Source organism: Rhinichthys klamathensis, unplaced genomic scaffold (genome assembly GCF_029890125.1).
Source record: "Rhinichthys klamathensis goyatoka isolate OS25496 unplaced genomic scaffold, OSU_Roscu_1.1 h1tg000109l_1, whole genome shotgun sequence".
NCBI lineage: Eukaryota > Metazoa > Chordata > Actinopteri > Cypriniformes > Leuciscidae > Rhinichthys > Rhinichthys klamathensis.
In genome coordinates this window covers 3,881,678-3,901,836 of record NW_026606647.1, presented here as the reverse complement: position 1 = coordinate 3,901,836, position 20,159 = coordinate 3,881,678, and the positions used below count along the sequence as shown (strand labels likewise).

At 38.2% G+C, this 20,159-nt stretch overlaps 2 protein-coding genes across 5 annotated transcripts in view; one reads left to right on the top strand and one right to left on the bottom strand.

The window, feature by feature from the left end:
- Positions 1 to 395: 395 nt before the first annotated feature.
- gabra5 (gamma-aminobutyric acid type A receptor subunit alpha5) overlaps positions 396 to 20,159 on the bottom strand; it is a 46,250-nt gene continuing 26,486 nt past the window's right edge. For both annotated transcript variants that reach the window (XM_056253954.1, XM_056253955.1), the window contains 3 exons: positions 16,402 to 16,554; positions 13,580 to 13,791; positions 396 to 919 (listed from right to left, as the gene is read on the bottom strand). In XM_056253954.1, coding sequence (XP_056109929.1) covers positions 626 to 919; positions 13,580 to 13,791; positions 16,402 to 16,554 — 659 coding nt within the window. In that variant the 3' untranslated portion in view covers positions 396 to 625. The remainder of the gene's footprint in view (positions 920 to 13,579; positions 13,792 to 16,401; positions 16,555 to 20,159) is intronic.
- Positions 17,533 to 20,159, top strand: part of gabrb3 (gamma-aminobutyric acid type A receptor subunit beta3) — an 84,554-nt gene continuing 81,927 nt past the window's right edge. Inside the window, exon 1 of one of the 3 annotated variants that reach the window (XM_056253947.1) lies at positions 17,533 to 18,037. In XM_056253947.1, coding sequence (XP_056109922.1) covers positions 17,943 to 18,037 — 95 coding nt within the window. In that variant the 5' untranslated portion in view covers positions 17,533 to 17,942. The remainder of the gene's footprint in view (positions 18,038 to 20,159) is intronic. The other 2 variants (XM_056253948.1, XM_056253950.1) reach the window with 2 other exon arrangements.

Below are 20,159 nucleotides of genomic sequence, written 5' to 3'. Positions count from 1 at the left end.
AGTGAAATCAGTAATTGCGGGACATTCCCAGGTACTCGTATGAAGTAATCCCTCTGAAGGCAACATTTTTAGCATGGCTAAAACATAGCATAGCATCTGCCTGCCTTACACCACTGATGCTAAAGCTATTAAACATTAAGTAGAGAAGCCTCAAGTCCATTAATACAAAGCAAGGGTTTCATTATAAGCAATTACCCATTACGACATAGTAGAAAACGTTTTTTTGCATAGCATTTGGCCTTGCTGTACTTCTTTTCATAAATCATTTTTTAGTCTGTGATAAATGTTGATGCCAAATGCATTAATTTTTTGTTCAGGTCCTTTGGAAAATTTTCATGAATGAAATGGTACCTTGTATGGCACTCATTTCATTGTAAGATGAATGCAATAGGGAAATATAAAACAAGTCAAGGCAAATATGGCAATTATATTCCCATGCAATTTATGATATCAGGAAAGAAATGCAAGAAGAGCACTCCTCTTATAGGTTAGCGAAGTGAGAGGTGCAGTAAATGAGTGCTCGTCATCATTTTCAGCGAGGATAGCATGTTGCTGAATACTGAAGTGGAGAAGAAAAAGAGGCTGTGAAGGGAATGTTGCGGTGGCGTTGGGTATTTTGTGTGGGTTAAACGGCACCTTTAATCACCGGTTCCCTGTTGAGGTATGTGGCCCAGTAGACCAAGTTAAAAGTCCCAAAGAGGACCGGGAACACTATCCGGGACATCTTGTCAATTTTGCTGACGCTGTTGTAGGTCTTTTTGGGGTCCATTGCGGGCTTGGTCTCAGCGCTCTTCAACTGAACAGTGGTGCTGTTGGAGATGGTGGAGATAGCCGCATCCTTTGTGATGTTGGGGGTGAAGTTAACTCCAGATGAGCAGGCATTGTTCGGCTTTTTGGAGAGCGCCAGTGGGTCTTTTTTCTGTGGTTGAGAAAGGTGAGAAGATATTTTTAGAGTCAAGAGATTTTAAACAAGATTGTCAGTGTAAGAATGAAGCTGCTAACTATCTGTTTGGAGAAAGCCCAGATAATTAACCAGTCTGAAGGTCGTACACTTCTAATTAAAGGTGAAATACAGCCAGGGTTAACAGAGATCTGACTCAGAACATTAAACAATGGCCTCTGCAAGGCCAGCAGAAGAAATTAATTAATAAAGCAACAGTATAATAATGGAGCAGTCGAGACTGTGGTTCAGACAGTAGATTATTATTATTTCCTTTATTTATCCAGGAGAATCACATTGAGATATCACTATCTCTTCTTCCAGAGAGACCTGGTCAAGACGGCAGCACATTAAGTTTCACACAGAATCACAGTATAACAATTCCACATTTAACATGTTTCTGAACAAAGCAGATAAAATCGAATCAAGAAAGACAATTACAAGTCTCCTTCAAAGCAGTATGCAAGAGACGTTTAAAAGTGGTCAGAGTTGGAAGTGCATCTAACTTAAGTACATTTTGCAACTCATTCCAAGCCCAAGGAGCATAAAAAGAAAAAGCACCTTTACCAGATTCTGAAAATACCCTTGGGACTTTTAGCCGAATATAAGAGCCAGACCTGGTGTGGTAACTATTTGTATAATAAATTAAAAGACTTGATATATAAGAAGGTAATTTACCTAAAAGAGCTTTTACAATAAATAAATACATGTAGCTTTCTCCTTTGATGCAAAGATGACCAAGCTAAAGTATCATACAAAATACAATGATGCGTCCGTGACTCTGCACCAGCAACAAAGCGTAAAGCAGCATGATACACAGTGTCTAATTTCCTAAGTAGTGAAGTAGCTGCGTGCATGTATAAAAGATCACCGTAATCAATATACATGATTACTATAGATTGAATTTGATTTACTCAAGAGTATGTGCAAGTGACTTTGAGGCAGTTTTAAAGTAAAATGCCAGTTAGTTTATCACAGTAATCTTCTGTTCTCAATCAGTGAGACATTGGGCAAATATTCAGTTCAGTTCAGTTTCAGTTTATTGTCCCCTAAGGGAAACTAGTCTTGCAGCCAGGTAAACATACAGATGACACACAGGTAAACACCACATACACATACCAATAAACAACACAAACTTCTAATTAAAAACACTGTTACACTATTACTCATCTAGGTCATAGAATTTTGCAAATTTAGCAACCGAATTGCACTTGGTATAAAAGAGTTCTTAGTCCTATTGGACTTAAAACAAGGGACTCTAAATCTCCGACCTGAGGGAAGGACCTCAAAAGAACAATGAAGGGGATGATTTACACACAGTCCAATATGGCATCTGCTTCCTTTAACCTACAGAAGTTATCATGCTTTCAAGCATTTTTCTCCACAATTACTAGGCTAAATTACTTTAGATTGAAGAGAGGACGTGGTTACAGCTCTAAAAATCCTGCTGTACTGCATATATCCAGAACTTCCAGTACTTTCAGGTGGGAAGAGGTAATTTGTCACCATGCCAGTGGACAAAAGCATTGAGTTGCTTATAGAAAGCCCATTTACTTTACTATCTTGGCTTAAAGGAATAGAGCTTTAAAGTAGTAATGGGCGATATAAACGATATGCAATATAAACGATACAAAATTGGTCTACGATATGGATTTTAATTATATTGCACTATCGCGATAATGCATGTTGACGCAATCTACCCGCAAAATTTAGAGCCACGAGCTGCAAACGGCTGCAACGCATCATCGTATTCGACATCTTGAGTAAACATGGCTGAAAGCGAAACGGAGGAGCTGGTAAAAAAAACCGGTGCAACATCCATTGGTTCGAGTAGGGGGAGGCTGCAGACCTGGAGCCGGCAGATATACGCCCCTGGCAGTTTTACGCCCCGGCAGTTTTAGGACCCTGTTGTTCCTGATGCGTCCAGTAGAGGGATATACTGCGAAATAACATCATTAAATCGACGCTTAATAACCCGTCCATAGACTTGACAATTTTGTGTTTTTTGTTAATTTAAATATAAACGTTATAGTGTAGATCTGCACGGATTAAATTATCTGTTTAACAAAAAAACAAGGGGGGTAAACGGACATCAAAAGAGATTGAATTAGGGTACACAAATCAATGCAATATTACATTTTGTCAATATAAAAACATGTAAGGTTCTTTACAACAGACTCAATGATATTATTTGTTTTATAAACCTTTGAGTTTAAAGGTTCTGACATTTTCTTAAAGGAAGAAAAAAATGAACTTTATATCAGAGGAGAATATTCTAGAATCAGGATTACTTTGAATGGTTCTGTCTTTATGAAGATGAAACTTGCCCAGAAGACAAAGTAATAATACCGTATAATCAAATTTAACATCGTTAGAATTAAAATCTGACAAAAATAGATTCTGTCGTTTGTATGTTAAATAATCTGCTAAAGTTATTGTTTTTTAGCAATGATGCAACATTTATTATTTATAAACGATTAGCTCGATAGAGCTAGGGTAGGTAGATATCAATTCATTTATATATCAATGGATGGGTCTATAATGTATTTTGACAAGTTTCTGTTCTATCTGGCTTAAACTTAGCTAACCACGTGTAGGTTTAGCTTCCCCTATCTTCTCTACTCAATTTAAAATTAATTTGAATTTGAATTTTCTTTTGTTGCCTGTCTTCAGCTTGGCCTCTTCTGGTAAGACTCTGTTTACTCCTTGCATTAAAACATACTCCACATGGTTTATAGAGCAATATTACAGTAGATAATGGAAATATGTGAATTTTTTTTAGTCTATGGTGTGAACACACAAAAAAGACTCTGTCTTTACCAAGTTCTCTTTAACTTGGATCTCATAAAGGTGTGTTTGCTTAAGGAAATACACACACACACACACACACACACACACACACACACACACACACACACACACACACACACACACACACACACACACACACACACACACACACACACACACACACACACACACACACACACACACACACACAGGGACAAGGTCAAATTCACCATGGATGTCCTTTTTAACTTTTTTAATGTTTCATTTTTTAATGTTTCATCAGTGAGCAGGAGCAGTTAAAGAAAAAAAAAAACAGTTAAAGAAGAGTGGCAAACCATAGGGGAGTCATCATAATTCATAAATGGTGTTAATAAATATTTTTTTGTGAACAACAATATTGTCTATATCTTCTAAATGGCCCATGGAATTTTAGAAAAGGGATAAATTGTGTTTGTCTTCATAAAAATGCTGTGTAGGACACTGTTTTGTAGCTGTATGATGACCAATAGAATAGTACAGCAGATATTTCATCGAGGATCCATATTACACGGTACTGCATGTCTAATGGGCTAAATATAGTTAATATCTAAATGTGACTTTATATAAATTCACAAAAACATATTTCACTCAGTCTCCTGTGTATAAAAACCTACGGTGAATTGGCCTATAACTGCAGTAGGTCATAGCATCACCTGTCATAACACATAGTTGATCCAACTATGTGTATTTTTAATTTTTCAATTCACAAAAACAAATAGTCTTCTGCAAGGGCGTAGATTTGGTTTGAACATTGGGGGGGTTGAAGTTTGGGTATGCCTCCTGATATTGTGATCATGGTATAAATAATGGGGGGGTTGTAATGCATAGATTTAAATATTGGGGGGGGGGGGGGGGGGGGGGGGGGGTGTTATATCCCCCCCATCCCCCCCACAAATTACGCCCCTGGTCTTCTGTAGGTTGAGTGAAGAGAGTGTAGCCCAACTGAATATCTACAGAAAATTTAATCCGTGGAGATTTACACTGTAACGTTTATATTTAAATTAACAAAAAACACAAAATTGTCAAGTCTATGGACGGGTTATTAATGTGTAAGCGTCGATTTAATGATGTTATTTCGCAGTATATCCCTCTACTGGACGCATCAGGAACAACAGGGTCCTAAAACTGCCGGGGCGTAAAACTGCCAGGGGCGTATATCTGCCGGCTCCAGGTCTGCAGCCTCCCCATATAGATTGGTTCGGATTTAAGCCGTCCGACGAGCAGCAGCAAACTATACTCTGTATGGGCAACAGTTCTGGCTAACGCCTGTTTCACACATATTCCGTTTGCAGTGCATATGTAGGCTATATATTTTTTCCGTACCCATGTTAACAGGCCTGCACGCGGATGCGGTGCGGCAATGCGTTCCAGGAGCGGTGTGTATACAGCAGTGCAGTGATCGTTTCCACACAGTCTATTTCTGCTGTGCTGCACGTGCTGAATTAAAGTGACAGCGCATGGTTCATGGTCAAAATGAACACGGATTGATATGAAAATATAGTAATCTTTTTACTAATATAGTAAAAAAAAAAATTATACTATTTTTCAATCATTTTCTTTTTAACTTTAAGCTCGGGGTAATTAAAGCAAGGAAACTACACAGTAACATTACCTCAACAACGCGACATAATGGATGCACTTGTCTCTTCGTGAAACAAGTTCTTTGTGATTGCAATATTTCTTGTAAAAAAGATTTAAATGCAAAAGAAAAGGTATGAGAGAGCTGTTTATGTCAATTATGTATGTTTTAATTTAAAATGTTTGCGATGTTAACATAAATGTATAAATGTTTTGCCACTTGCTTGAGCAACTTAATATATAAATCTATATAGAAGTAATAATACGTTTTTAAGTGTTATAAATTTAAACGTGAATAGCCTAAGTCTTGTGAAAGAGTGCGTATTACTAGCCTACTGTCTGTGTACAAATAGAATCACAATGCTGAAACTCTTTTATATTATTTTATAAAAGACACTAATAATATAAATAGTGATTTGAAATAAAAAATAGAGGATTAATGTTGTTTGTCGTACAGCCGTAGATCAGTTGCCCACTGCAAACGCACCATATGTGAAAGCACAATAGCGCGTGCTGCTCCTGTGCCGCACACCACCGCACTGCACTGCACACGGAGTATGTGTGAAACAGGCGTGCACAACAGGAAATAAACCCAATACTTTAAGCTTTTTCTTTGTTAAAGTCTCTGCAGCTAGTGTACTTGAATTTTATTCATCTGCAACATTATGTTCTATAATTACAGTTTTGCATAATAAATGTTTTTAAAACAAATACATTTAGCAGTTTGGCTTTCCTTATGGTCTGTCTAACCTGTTCTGAAATGGTTCTATAATAATTTATATATCGTGATATATATCGTTATCGCAAGAGGCTGCAATGTATATCGCAATATGGATTTTAGGCCATATCGCCCATCCCTACTTTAAAGCTTAAAAGATATGCAAAAGCACCATTAAAATTGTCCAATCAAGCCAAATGTGATGTATTACAAGTCTTCTGAAGCAATACGAAAGCTAAAGAACAGACCAAAATGTGTGTCAAGTAGCGATGCCTGATTTGAAAAAAAGTATTTTCAATTAACCATGTAATCTAGTTTACAATACATGAACTGGATCAAATTGGAAATATCCATTCCCGAGTGTAACTTACAGATTTTATGATCTGGTCACAGCAGTTAACAGCTCACTGGAAAGAAAGATTTTCAGTGAATAAATTCATTGAATAATTTTGTTGAATAACAACAAAATTGCTATAAAGAATTCAGAACACACATATACACTACATACACACACTACCGTTCATTAAAGGTAGAGTAATCAATTTAAAAAAAAAACGTTGTTGAACACTGTTGATGTTTGAAATCAACCCAAACAAATTTCCACCCTCTCTTCATTGCTCCGCCTCTAAAATTCACGAACACTTTACAGCCCGCACATAACCGCCTTGCTCCGAGCTGGTCTCGAACCCCGATCGCCGGCATGCAAGACTGGCGCGCTAACAAGGACATTAAACACCGGCTTCTCTATTCTGGTGTCACTCACTAGCTGGCCTCTGTTACACACGCAATGCAAGAGTGGATGTCTATTGCAGTAAGACTGGGGGGTAAGTTTTGGGGGGTTAGTGCGCCCCTTCCACGCTTAACCATGCGTTTACCGTGAGGCAAATTTACTGGTCGCACATGTGTGACTGGATGTAAAATTCAGTCGCACACTCTCAAATTTTGGTCGCAAAATGCGCCCATTTGGTCGCAGTCTGGAGCCCTGAAAGGGAATGGGAGATGAGACTCTGATTGGTTTATTGCACGTTAAAGACACCCATTCCTCATTACGAGAATAGGGACAACCTTTTTAGACCATGCACGCCGACCATTTTTGCCGTTGATAAAATAGCAAAAGTGGATTCGGACATGCCCTAAGTTCACTTGCACCATGCGCCTTAGACCATGCGCTTAGATCGTTAAAATAGGGCCCATTGTGTGCACCACTAGCCTGACCCGCACCCATTCAACTGCAAGGTAGTCTGTAACTGTTTTAACATCAAGACCGGAGCCTTTAATGAGAATGCCCCAACTCTGCGAGAGATAGCTAGCCATCTAGTCTCTTCGACAGAGGGCATCTTCGTGTATCCTTCCTCGCATAACCCTTCCACATTCACATAATTTAAAAGTGTAAAAGGAAAAATTTGAGCTAAATACAGTTTCTTCCAGGATCTCCCACCTCAGTGTGACGATCTGGAGAGTCATGGCCCACCAGGAATCGCTCATTTAGTCTACCGCAAGCAACTTCCTGACTCTCTTGGCCCTCTCCTACTATATCCAGCTACTCAGAGCTAGATGGCGCCAGCAACATGTTCTTTGCTAGATCGGAATATTGTCAACGAATGGGCTTCCTGATCAAGCAGATCACTCAAGCTGGCAATCGAGGATTAAGAAAGCAAAACACTTTTCTGAAATTCTTCGGCCACCTCGACCTGCAATCCCCACAATGTAAGTCTCCATGCCACCTTGGCAACAGCGAGACCCAAACCACAATGTGTAGACAAATACATCAAAAAGTATTTATAAAGCAAAATAAAAACAATGGTAGTTGACCGCTGTGCTGTACAATACCAAACTAAAATAAACATAAAAAGGAAATATAAACAATAAGACCGCAATTCAATGAGAAAAAAGGAGTACATCAAAACACCAATTAATGATGAGGCCTCATTACTCTAGAAACAATTATATGCCTGGGAGAAAAGAAAGGTTTTTAACTTAGATATAAATTCAGATTCTGATTAAACTAATCTGAGGGAAACCGGAAGACTATTCCACAGTTTTGGCCCAACAACAAAAAAAGCACGGCCGCTTCTCAACTTTAATCTAGATCAATTTCGGGACCATCAATAATCTTTGTTCAGAAGACCTCAGAGATCTAACCAGTGTTGGGCAGTAGCGTTGCTACAACTAGTGACGTTACTAGTTTAACTACATTTACTACATTTCTCAGTAGCGTGGTGGTAGCATAGAGGTAGAATCAAATAGCTTTTCAGTAGCCAAGCTCTTTTGTTGATCAAGTAGTGCTGTATCGTCCACACAAGCTATATTTTCCCAAGCATTTCTAAAGCTCAAGCTCAAATCGGAAATACAACTGCTAAGCATCACTGATCCTGGATCAGTAAGTGACGGAGACTTCTTCTTCTTCGTGTTTTACGACAATTGGCAACCATAGGGCACTATGATAAATTTCATTCCAGCAATGCCGAAAACACGGATGGAATCGTGGAATCCAGGCATTAAAATGGAATTTACTGTATAACTGCGAATTTCACAGAATTTGTTAGATCGTTGATGAAAAGTAGGTCAGTAAACTTAAAGGTGCTCTAAGCGATGTCACGTGTTTTTTAGGCCAAAACATTTTTTGTCACATACAGCAAACATCTCCTCACTATCCGCTGGCTGCCTGTCCCCTGAACACACTGTAAAGAAACGCGATCTCTGCAGACACCCCAGGCTCCACAAACAGCAACAAAAGCAAACTGCGGCGACCCGCTCCCCGAAACATAACAAACTGTTCCAGCCAATGACCGACAAGAAGGGTTTGGGGGTGAGGTTTGGGGGGTTAGTGTGCGGATGAGGAGGAGGGAGGGTCTAGCTAGCCTCCGTTTTGTTTGACAATAGTTCGAACGTCAACAAGAAGTGACGTCACCCAGGATCGCTTAGAGAACCTTTAAAAAAAATCGTGATATAGACTAGTGTCTGTGAATATTAAACCGCATAAAGACTATTTAAATAGGAATCATGCATGTTATGCGTTTCTCTGTGAATGAATGGCGCAGAAGCGCAGTTTCATTTACCACACACACACACACACACACACACACACACACACACACACTGAGGCACGCATGACGCTCGCGATGTTTTCAGCCTATATGAGGACATGAATGCATGAACTTCATCTACACAGCCGCTCTAAGAGAATCAGTTCAGCAGCATTTTACCGCTTCAACCATAGGGCCAAAAAATCATATTTCATAGTGTAACAAAGGGCACTCCACATCAGACTATTGTCCTTCCCTCACAAACTAAATTTTCCATATCTCACTGCCCGGACCTCTTCATCCATTATCACATTCACCTGTGTCTCATTATCTTGTTTAGCTCACCCCATATAAGCCTTGTTTTCTCATTCACTATCTGCGAAGTCTTGTTTAGTGTTAAGGCTCGTACACACCGGGACGAATATCGGCGCGCGTTAATTCGCCAGCGTTTTTCAACGCGTTTTTTAACACGTTTTTTGTGTTCACACCCAAGCGATTTTTGCTGACGATGAGCCGAGTGAACATGCCAATTCATTCCCTGATATTAGATGGCGCCTAATGTAAAACAGAAATAGTCCTATGTTGTAGTCGCTGTCCCGTTTGTCATATAGTTCTTTATGTTCCGACACCAATGAGACCAGCAGCTCTACATTCATCTTGCCTTGCATCTTCCTCGTCTTATTTCTCCTCGGCAGTGTAGACGCTACTTGGCGTATATCTTCTTCGCCGTTACGTATGTGTGCTCGGCAAGACCGTTTTGTGTTTGAGCGTCCCCAAAATGTGTTTTACTGTAACTTCAGAAGCTCCAGACACGTGAGCAAAAGCGCCAATCTCATTGGTCGGATAGTTTTTGACGCGGCGCGTCAAACCCAAAAATAACGAACCCAAGGCGTTTTTTAAAAAGTGACGCTTTTACCCGTGGCGTTTTTCGTGTCAGTGTGCACACTCACATTGGCGCCCTTTGTTTAGTCACGAGGCGTTAAACGTCGGCGAATATCGCGCGCGAAATTCGTCCCGGTGTGAACAGGCCTTTACACTGCAATTCCGAGCATTCTCCCTGGTTTCTCCCTTGTTGTGTTTGTTATTGTTTAGACTGATTGCCCGGTGTTTATGACCTTTGCCTGTTTTTGACTACGATTCTGGATTACTCAAATAAACTGCATTTGGATCCTCAACCTTTGTGTCTCAGAGCAGTTTGTGACACAGTGCCCTAAACATGTAATTTATTTTAAAATTGTAATAAATTATTGTTAAATTGTATAAGTTTCATGATTTCAATTAGACATGCTTTTTGATTACTAAAATGTAATTTAACCATTAAAATGGGAGCCCACAAAAATGTTAACGAAAAAAAAAACAGAATACAGAAAAAAATTTACAGAAAAAAATTGATTTGAAAAAAAATTAAATGGAATGTGGGAAAAAATAAAACGGATTTCATAGTGCCCTACAACCAGCTTTTTGGTGCATTACCACCACCTTCAGCTCCGGGCGGTGACATCATGTACCAATCCTTGGGCTGACACGTGAGAAACTTGGAAAGATGGAAAGATGCACAAACTCTCGACATCTGGTTTTATTGAAGTTATTATAGTTATATGGTTTTATATAGTTATGGTTTAATTTTTTTTGTTTGTTGCCAAATTGGTTTGGAACAGTTGTTGAATAAACAATTAAACTGTCAGTCAAACAGATAGGCAGGCATAATGTGTCAGTTGTATTGATCAATGAGACAGCATTGACTTGGAATGAAGTTGGTTCAATATAAAAATTTAATTAAAGAAAATAGCTTAGATGTAGTAAACTACTTTTGCCATATTGCTGTAGCTTAGCTTGCTACATTTCCCAAGGTGGTAGCTTCAGTGTAGTGAAGCTTCATTTCATGTAGAGTAACTGCTAGCTTAGCTTACTACATTTTCCAAGTAGCTTGCCCAACACTGGATCTAACAGATGTATTTGGATTTATATAATTTTATAATACAGAGATATTTTGGAGCTGATCCGGTCAGAGCTTTAAAAACAAAAGTACAAGTCAAATTTTAAAATCAATTCTGTAACAGACCGGCAGCCAATGCAAAGAGCACAATACAGGGGTGATATGATCAAACTTCAGGGTGCAAGTCAAGAGTCTGGCAGCTGCATTTTACACCATCTGAAGTCGATTTATATTAGATTGACTTATTCCAATATAAAGAGAATTACAATAAATCAAGCCGAGATGACACAAATGCATGGATCACTCTCTAAAACTCTGGAAAGGATAAAAAGCTCTAGTCTTAGCTTTAGATAGCAATCTTAATTAAAAAAAAAACTAGATTTAACTACAGAATCTATCTCTTTATCAAATTTGAGTGCAGAATCGAAAATGACTTTTCATGAGATTTTTCATAGAAGGTTTTACATAGGAGATCAAGTCTCCCAAATCATAATCTTTTACATTTAATCATTTAGCAGACGCTTTTATCCAAAGCGACTTACAACCGAGGAGAACAATAGAAGTAATCAGACCAGCAAGAGGGCAACAGTATACAAGTGCTGTAACAAGTCTCAGTTAGTCTAGTAGTTAAAAGATCGCAAGGTTGTTGTTTTTTTTTATCAGAAAAACAAATAGAATAGGCAAGTGCTAGTGTTAATTGGTCAGGTGCTGGCGAAAAAGGTGTCTTTAGACATTTTTTGAAAATGGCTAAAGACTCAGATGCCTGAAGTGCTTGAGGGTGCTTGAAGGCTCAAAAACCATGACCTCTGTTTTGTTCTCATTGAGATGCAAACATTTTTAAGAAAACCAAGAAAAAACTTAATGTCAGACAGACAAGCAACTGAGGATCTTAAGCCTGTTTTATCATTATGCTTCAAGGGTAGATAAATGTGGGTGTCATCAGCAGAGAAATGAATTGACAACCCATGCTTGGTAAAAATTAACCCCAAAGGAAGCATTTATAGTGAGAACAAAACAGGAGCCAAAATGGAGCCTTGAGGAAGTCCAAAATTCAAGGCACATCTAGATGAAGAAAAACCATTGAGACAAGCAGAGAAAGATCTATCATGAAGATAGGATTTAAACCAGTCCAGAGCTCAACATTTAATACCCACATACAGTTCAGGGCGTGAGATAAGGATTTTGTGGTCAAATCTAAGAGTAGAAGCATCACTGAGTCCCCTGAGTCTACAGATAACAAAATATCATTTAGAACTTTTAAAAGTGTAGACTCGGTACTATGATGTTTCCTGAACCCAGATTAAATATTTTCAAAAATATTATTTGACTCTAAAACAAACTCTGCAATTGTACTAAAACAACCATCTCTAACTTAAGGCTTTTGAAATAAAACATACATTTGAAATAGGTCTACGGCTTGATAAGAATTTCGGGTCTAGATTGTCCCTCATCCCTTGACAAGAGGGCCAAGCATGAGCGAAGTTTGTCACAGTAAACGCATCCAGCCCCCTCGTGTGCTGAACATGCATGCTCCGCTCCCAAGCAAACAACGCAAAGATCATGGGTGTCCTCAGGTGTCATAAAACGAGGACACAGCACTTTCTAAAGCATTTGCTGCGTGTGGTTACATGAGGGTGTAAAATGTAAAAGGACACTGAAGACTATGTAATGGCTGATTCAAATTCAGCTTTGCCATCACAGAAAATAAATTACATTTTAAAATGTATTAACACAGAAAATAAAAAGTTATTTTAAATTGTAATAATTTTTCACAAAATTACTGTTTTTACTGTATTTTTGATCAAATCTATATAAATATAAACTATAATGCCAATAATAAACAGTCTTTTGTCTACATCACTTACTGCTCTAGCCTAAAGAAGGACCCCACAGCAGTGGTTTTGGGCTTTTAGAAAGACTCCTCAGCAGGAGAGGAGGAATAAGCTGGTGTTTGATAAAAAAAAACTGAGGGTGACATTTAAGAAAGCTGTGCTGGAGGTCCAAATCTGACCTTCAGAGGTCTAACTGTAGAGCCTTTACTAACACACTCACCACAGTGACATGTGCACTGACCGCTCTTTGAATTCTGTTTGTTCAGTGTGAATGAAAAATTACCACCTGGGTGAAAATGGATCTTGCATAAGGGGAAACCTGGCATTTACATGTACATCAAACAAGCAGCTCTCAAAAATTTCAATGAAGTGGCTGGTCTGAAGGGCATTCTGGATAAAGGCTAAAAATTCATCCTGTGGAATTTCAAAATGTGACATTCATCATCAGGAGCTAACACAAATGCAGCACATCTAATAAAGCCGCTGATATGAGTTAGTGTCACTCTCTGAAATGTTGTCACTGAGCACTCTCTAGCTGTTTGTGTGTCTCGAAACAATTAGAAAAAGCACATTATATAACCGTTTTGAGGGATGCAATGTATTGCAACCTTCACGTCAAACAGAATTGAACTGACATGTTATGCAATTGCACTCAAAAAATACACTTTCTGAGAGTTGAACATCACATATGCACAAACACTCAAACACATATTAACATACTTTAGGCTGCTGGGCCTCCAATGCCTTCTTTCCATCCCATGCCCAGCTGCGTTTGGTAAAGTAGTTTACTGTGGCAAACTCAATAAGCGCTGAAAACACAAAGGCATAGCAAACGGCGATGAACCAATCCATGGCGGTGGCATACGCCACTTTGGGAAGAGAGTTGCGTGCGCTGATGCTGAGGGTGGTCATGGTCAACACTGTGGTCACACCTGTCGAGGATCAAACACAGATGTTAAAAATATTATAAGATAAGAGTTCTCTAAAGCAAAATAAATACTGGTAAAAAAAAAAAAAAAGTTTGGAACAATTGTGTTTTTTTAAGTTTTTCAAAGAAGTGTCTTATGCCATTACTCTGGTCTTCATTGTTACATGATCCTTTCAGAAATCATTCTAACATGCTGATTTGGTGCTTAAAAAAACATTTCTTATTAAAATCATTGTTGAAAACAGTTTTTGCTGCTTAATATTTTTGAGGAAACCCTGATATAATACCATTGAGATAAGATTTTTTTGTTTAAATATATAAATAAATAAATAATATTGAATAAATAAATAAATAAATTTATTTATTCAGCAAGAACGCATTAAATTTATAGACATTTATGTTAAAAAAGATTTCTTGATTGAGCACCAAATCAGCATATTAGAGTTATTCCTGAAGAATCCTGTGAAGTAATGGCTGCTGAAAATTCAGCTTTGCCATCACAGAAATAAGCAAAAAGAATTGATTGTAATAATATTTCACAGTATTACTGTATTTACTGTATTTTTGAATAAATGCTGTTTTGATGAGCATGAGACTTCTTTCAAAAACATAAAAAATTGTAATTATGCCAAACTTTTGTGCCAAACCAGTGTAAATAAAAAATATAATAGAATATAATCTAAATCCTTAAAGTTTGCATCTTTGTCAAATAAATAACATGCTTAATTTAAAAAGGTATTCTTTAAAATATATTGGTGTAAAACTATAAAAAAATGTTTTTTAAATGTATAAGTGTTAAACTCTAACTTATTCATGCAAGGCAATGCAATCCTTCTAAAATAAAATTATTTGTGTGCTGAAAAATATAACAGTAATCCATCAAAATCTTTTCATTCATTTTGTGAATGCCACTACCAGTGACAGGGAAATTTGGTCTTTCATCCAACATAATTCTTTTCATTTTTAAAATACTTTGCATGAATAAAATATTGGTTTATGAATCATAAACTCCTCTTAACAACAAAACAAACCAAACCAGTGGGGAATACTGACATTAAGATAATTTCATTCCCAGAAATGCAGTTTATAAAAAAAAGTACAATAGGTAGCAATGAAAGGTCAAACACAGCATCAATGCAGTTCAAATATAACCTTTTTTAATATCAAACATGCCCTTAGAGTGACAGTATCATTAATAATTCTTTATGCAAAGCACCTGAGAATAGTTCTGGAGAATTGCTGAAGGAGCAGAGGTGTCTGTCCCTGTCAGAGGGAGATCTGCAGATCGCCCCAGGCAGCGGACACAGAGACTTTTAGACATAAATAGCTATGGTACTACAGTCTCTTAGGCATCGGCTCTGGGATTTCTCAGCCTCGGGCTATGCAAATAAAATACTGTCACATGTGCGATATCAGTGAGCGGGTCTTTAAACCTCTGTTCATGGATATTTGTATAAGTGTGTGAGAAAGTGTTATGTTTTGATGTATCCTTTGTTGGCCAGTCATAGAGATGTTGTTTGCGTGGGCACATATTCCTTGTGGACTGTCTGCTCGCTTATTATTGCTGATTATTGCCAAGATACAATTCAAGGCCTCAGAATTAAATGGAAATGGCGGTGTGAATTCAGAAACAGTCATCTGAGTGGATTAGTTCTTCATTCCCTCTGATTGAATCAGTCAATTCTGATTTCCATTTTGATGAGAATTATCGATGTAAGCAAAACATTAACTGATGGCCAAAAGGAGCAACAGCTAAGAATCCATATATGCTAGAAGAGTGAAAAGGGAACATAGTTATAAAAGATGCTCTGCATACAGTCAGGCCTTGGGGAGTACATATCTGATGCTATGAAGTACACTAATGAGTTTTTAAAGGTGCAATCAGTGTGTGTTTTTATGTAAGAGATCTATAAATCACTAGAAAAATCTATTAGCTTTAGCATTCATTTTTAAGAAATCACATAAGCTACTATAAGGCTATATTTGGATTCACTTATTAGATGGAGGCCCGGTCCGTGAAGAATAAAACCTTTCTTTAAAAAAAAAATTAAAAAAATCTGAAATATTAACAAACAAACAAAATCAGTCTTAGAGATCTATAATAACTGGAGAAAGCTATTAGCATTAACGTTAGCATTTTCTCAACTTTTCAAGCAAATCACCTAAGCTATAAACATTATACGGTTAATTTGGGATTTCTCAATAAAGAAAGATGCTTTTTGCATCAAGAATTAGATGGTGAATTTACACCATCAACCAGCAGGGCTAACAGCAGGTTAATGTTAACTAAAACTTAAACTATATATATATATATATATATTAAAAACAGATTATAAATTGTAAACATTAATTTAAAATGATAAATTATAAAAAATTATAAACTGAAAATTATAACCTAAATTAAATAAGTTGAAGTACTAAAATGTCAACAACAAAAAAGAAAAAGAAAAACAAATTAAAACTATGTAGAAATATATATATATTAAATTACAAAATCTCAATGTGATCTCAACGTGGCAGCTTCCATGAGGGGCGAACCGATTGATGTAGATTAAAAAAGAAATCTGTATAAAATCTGAATTGCCACAAAAAAAATGTAGAAGGAAGCACTAACCGAAGACAGTCCTGGCAGGGACAGATTCACGGTTGAGCCAGAATGAGACTTGGGACAGAATGACAGTCATGAAGCAGGGCATGTAAGTCTGAATCACAAAGTAACCGATCTTCCTCTTCAGGTAGAAATGGGCCATCATGACTGTGTATTGACCTGCAGGGGGAACAATGAAACAGAAGAAGAATGAAATGAGAGAAAGGATGAGAATCGAAAACAGTAATGGAAAAATAAGTAAGAGAAGAAACAAAGGGACTAAGAGAGGGAGGGATAGAGTGTGATTAAACTCTTGGGGGGATAAGTGCAAACCAGCTGAGAGGTTTAAAAAGAAAATGAGAAAAAGAGAGAGAGCGAGAGAGAGAGAAAGAGAGAGAGAGAGAGAGAGAGAGAGAGAGAGAGAGAGAGAGAGAGAGAGAGAGAGAGAGAGAGAGAGAGAGAGAGAGAGAGAGAGAGGTGGTGATACACAAGCCAATGGAATATAGAGACATAATAATAATATGAGACAAATCAAAACAATTGGGAAGTGATGCGATTATGGAATTTTACTGTCAGTATTCTTTTAGGGAAGCACTTTGACATCCTGGTTGTTGGTCTCATTAGCACCAAATAGTGGACAGTTTCTGTGATGTCTGACCACAAAGATGATTTGACTGTGTTTAAGTCAAACTTACTATAATAAATCACTTTAAATGAATAAAAACTACATAAATCACTAGTATGGAATGGATAGAATCATCTAAATAAAAGTGACATTTATGGTGTGCTTAAGAGCTGTCAAACTGTGCTTTGGAACATGGTGAGTTAAATCATTAACTAGAATAGAAAAGAGAATACAGAGTGAAAAAACTATATATCCTGTTAACCAAGCGAAGATTGAATTTGAAGCTTTTTAAAAAAAAAAAAAAAAAAATCCTTTTGAGCCACACAGTCTGATAAACTATAGAAAATCCACTGATGACTGCTGCTTTCTCCTGGCAAAATCGGATTTTTGTGTCCCACTAATCCCTTGTCACAATCTGCATCCTGTAGGCTTCTCTCTCTCTCTCTCTCTCTCTCTCTCTCTCTCTCTCTCTCTCTCTCTCTCTCTCTCTCTCGCTCTCTCTCTCTCTCACACACACACACACACACACGCACTGTCTGTCACATGTCTGTCTCTCGCTCTTTCAATAGTTACATCCATTCTGCCAGGCCAGGCCATCCGCGTTTAGGATATAGCACGCATAAAGAGAGTGAGGGAACAAAAGAAGAGTGAAGACAACACAGCGAAAACGCTAAATCTAGTCGGAATCAGAGGGGATAGATCAAGTGGATCAGATGAAGAGCACGACAAGCTGTTGAGCCTTGGAAGTCAAGGAAAAGTTTGAACATCGTGAAGGCCCTGGGGGCAAAGATGTCCTCATCACGAGGGGCTCGTCGCATCCCCTTCGGCTCGCTCACCCCTTTGTTTCAATGACAGGGAAGAAAGCACAACTGGCAGCGCCCCATTTCAGATATTGCGCCTTGGATGTGCCCTGCTGGGTGGGAATCTTCTGAGAGCTGCAAACATGCGACTGTGGTGGATTTTACTGCTAAGTTTTTGGAGTGTTTATGGAGAACTCCCATTCATAGCAGAGAACAACGCTGCCATGCTGGTCAACTGGTGAGTGGTCTGCTTTTCTACGCTTCAAAAAACATAGCATTGAAAGTCGACAGGAACAGATGAGCATCTGAAGGGGTCAGCTTCTAAATCAATTTGAAACAGTTGGGAAGGACAGGTGCTATTTTCTGGATGGAAGTTCTTATTAATAAAAGGTGACAGGTTATCTGGATGTCTTTACAGTGCGGGCCATGTGATTGAATGTTGACATTTCCACCAGAAATAATTTCACCCCTGTATGGCAGACTCTAGAAAGTCTTTTTTTTTCTCCCTCCTTTGCTCTTTCTTTCTTCTCTACCCGGTTTTCTAAGTTGAGCTAATGACCCTGCGCTCATGATATGAAGTACTGGTGGATCTATTTCTGACTTTGTAAAGAGGTTTGCACCTCAGATTAGCAGCAGTAATGACCAGGGGGGAGGGGGGATCTCCCAGAAAGGAAGGCCATGGCCTGGAAGCTTGTTTCTAAAAAAGCTTTTGGCAACCTGATGACAGCTGGTGTACTTTGATGTGTAAATCAATCACAGTGAGAAAGAGAGATGGTTCAGCAGGGTTCAAAACATGACATGGTCAGCGCAGTTGATAGTGTTTTCCTAGCTCACGATCAAAGTACGATAATGTCTTATTGAATATGACTGGACGCCAGCTCAGCACGGTTATCCGTATATGTACATCCATAAAGGCGGAACAAGGGGAAGCCCCCGACTCCCTCCCCCATGCTTAATGATTACAAAGCTAGAGGCAGCAATGATATGAGTGTATTACAAGTCCTCTTTACATAACCGAATTAAGCAGATGCCGCCTATCCCCCCTTCTTCTCTTGCTGGCTTGAGCCAATGGCGGCGGACCGACGTCACATGGTAAAAGCACAACTGATGGGTAGGCATGAGGATTAACCCTCCAGACCCAATGGCTCAGGATAAGTGTTGTTTTTTCCCCTCCCTCTCTATCTTCATCTCTTCCTGTGCTCATGCTGGTCCTAGAGACAGCTGGCCATGAGTGGGAGGTGTACTGAAATCCTCATCATCATTTGTCATCCAGCTTGATTTGAAAAAGCTATAATCACTATAGCTATCACTTTATTTAAGAGAGACAACGTCACACGATGTAGAAGAATAAAACTGAAAGGGTGTGATGCAACACATTATGTTCCGGAAAATAATCCATGAGATGCAACAGGTTAGAAGATCAGATGAACTATGAAAAAAAAATGACTTACTGGCAAGTAAATAAAATGTCAGTGGACAGCTCTATAAGGGACTGCAATGTGGACTTTATTAAGAACTGCAATGTAATTAATGGAAATCAAACTGTAAGCTAAACTGTTAATTTAATCTAACTGTCACACACACATACATATATATATATATATATATATTAGTGCTGTCAAACGATTAAAATATTTAATCGCGATTAATCACATTAATGTCATAGTTAACTCGCGATTAATCACAATTAATCGCACATTTTTATCTATTCTAAGTGTATCTTGATTTATTTTTGTCCCATTATTTTTCCTCATTTTAATGCTCTTATCAACATGGAAAAGTGGGTCGGCTTGCTTTGTGCAAATGTTTTTTATTAAAAACAACATTCCCATATACTGTGTTCAATTTCACACTAACATTCTCACTTGGAGCAAATAATCTCTCACACAATGTAACACTGTCCATCAATAAAAGGGTGAAAGAAATACTGATGAGGTCCTAATATTGACGAGGGGGCGGAGAATTCGCATCAGCTGTGTGTGTGTGCTTGGCCATCAAGTGGTATTTCAGACTGGACGTGCTGCGATGACGATAGCTCAGTTCACAACGACAAAACACACAGATCACTTTGGTCTTGTCAATGGAACCATTTGGCAACTTTTTAAAAGTAAACTTTCCATTCAGAATCTTATTGGCATCCATTTCGGCGTCTCGCACACATTTGGCCAAGTGTGTGCGGCGTGCCTGTTGTTTTGTTTCCGGTCTAGCTAGATCCGCTTGCAACTTTGGTCCTCGGCGCATGCCTGTTGCAAAAGCATGTGAAAAAAAAAACTACAAAGTTTGCTAGGCCAAAAAGGCCGTTAATTGCGCGATAAAAAAATGTACGCCGTTAAAATGGGTTTGCATTAACGCCGTTAATA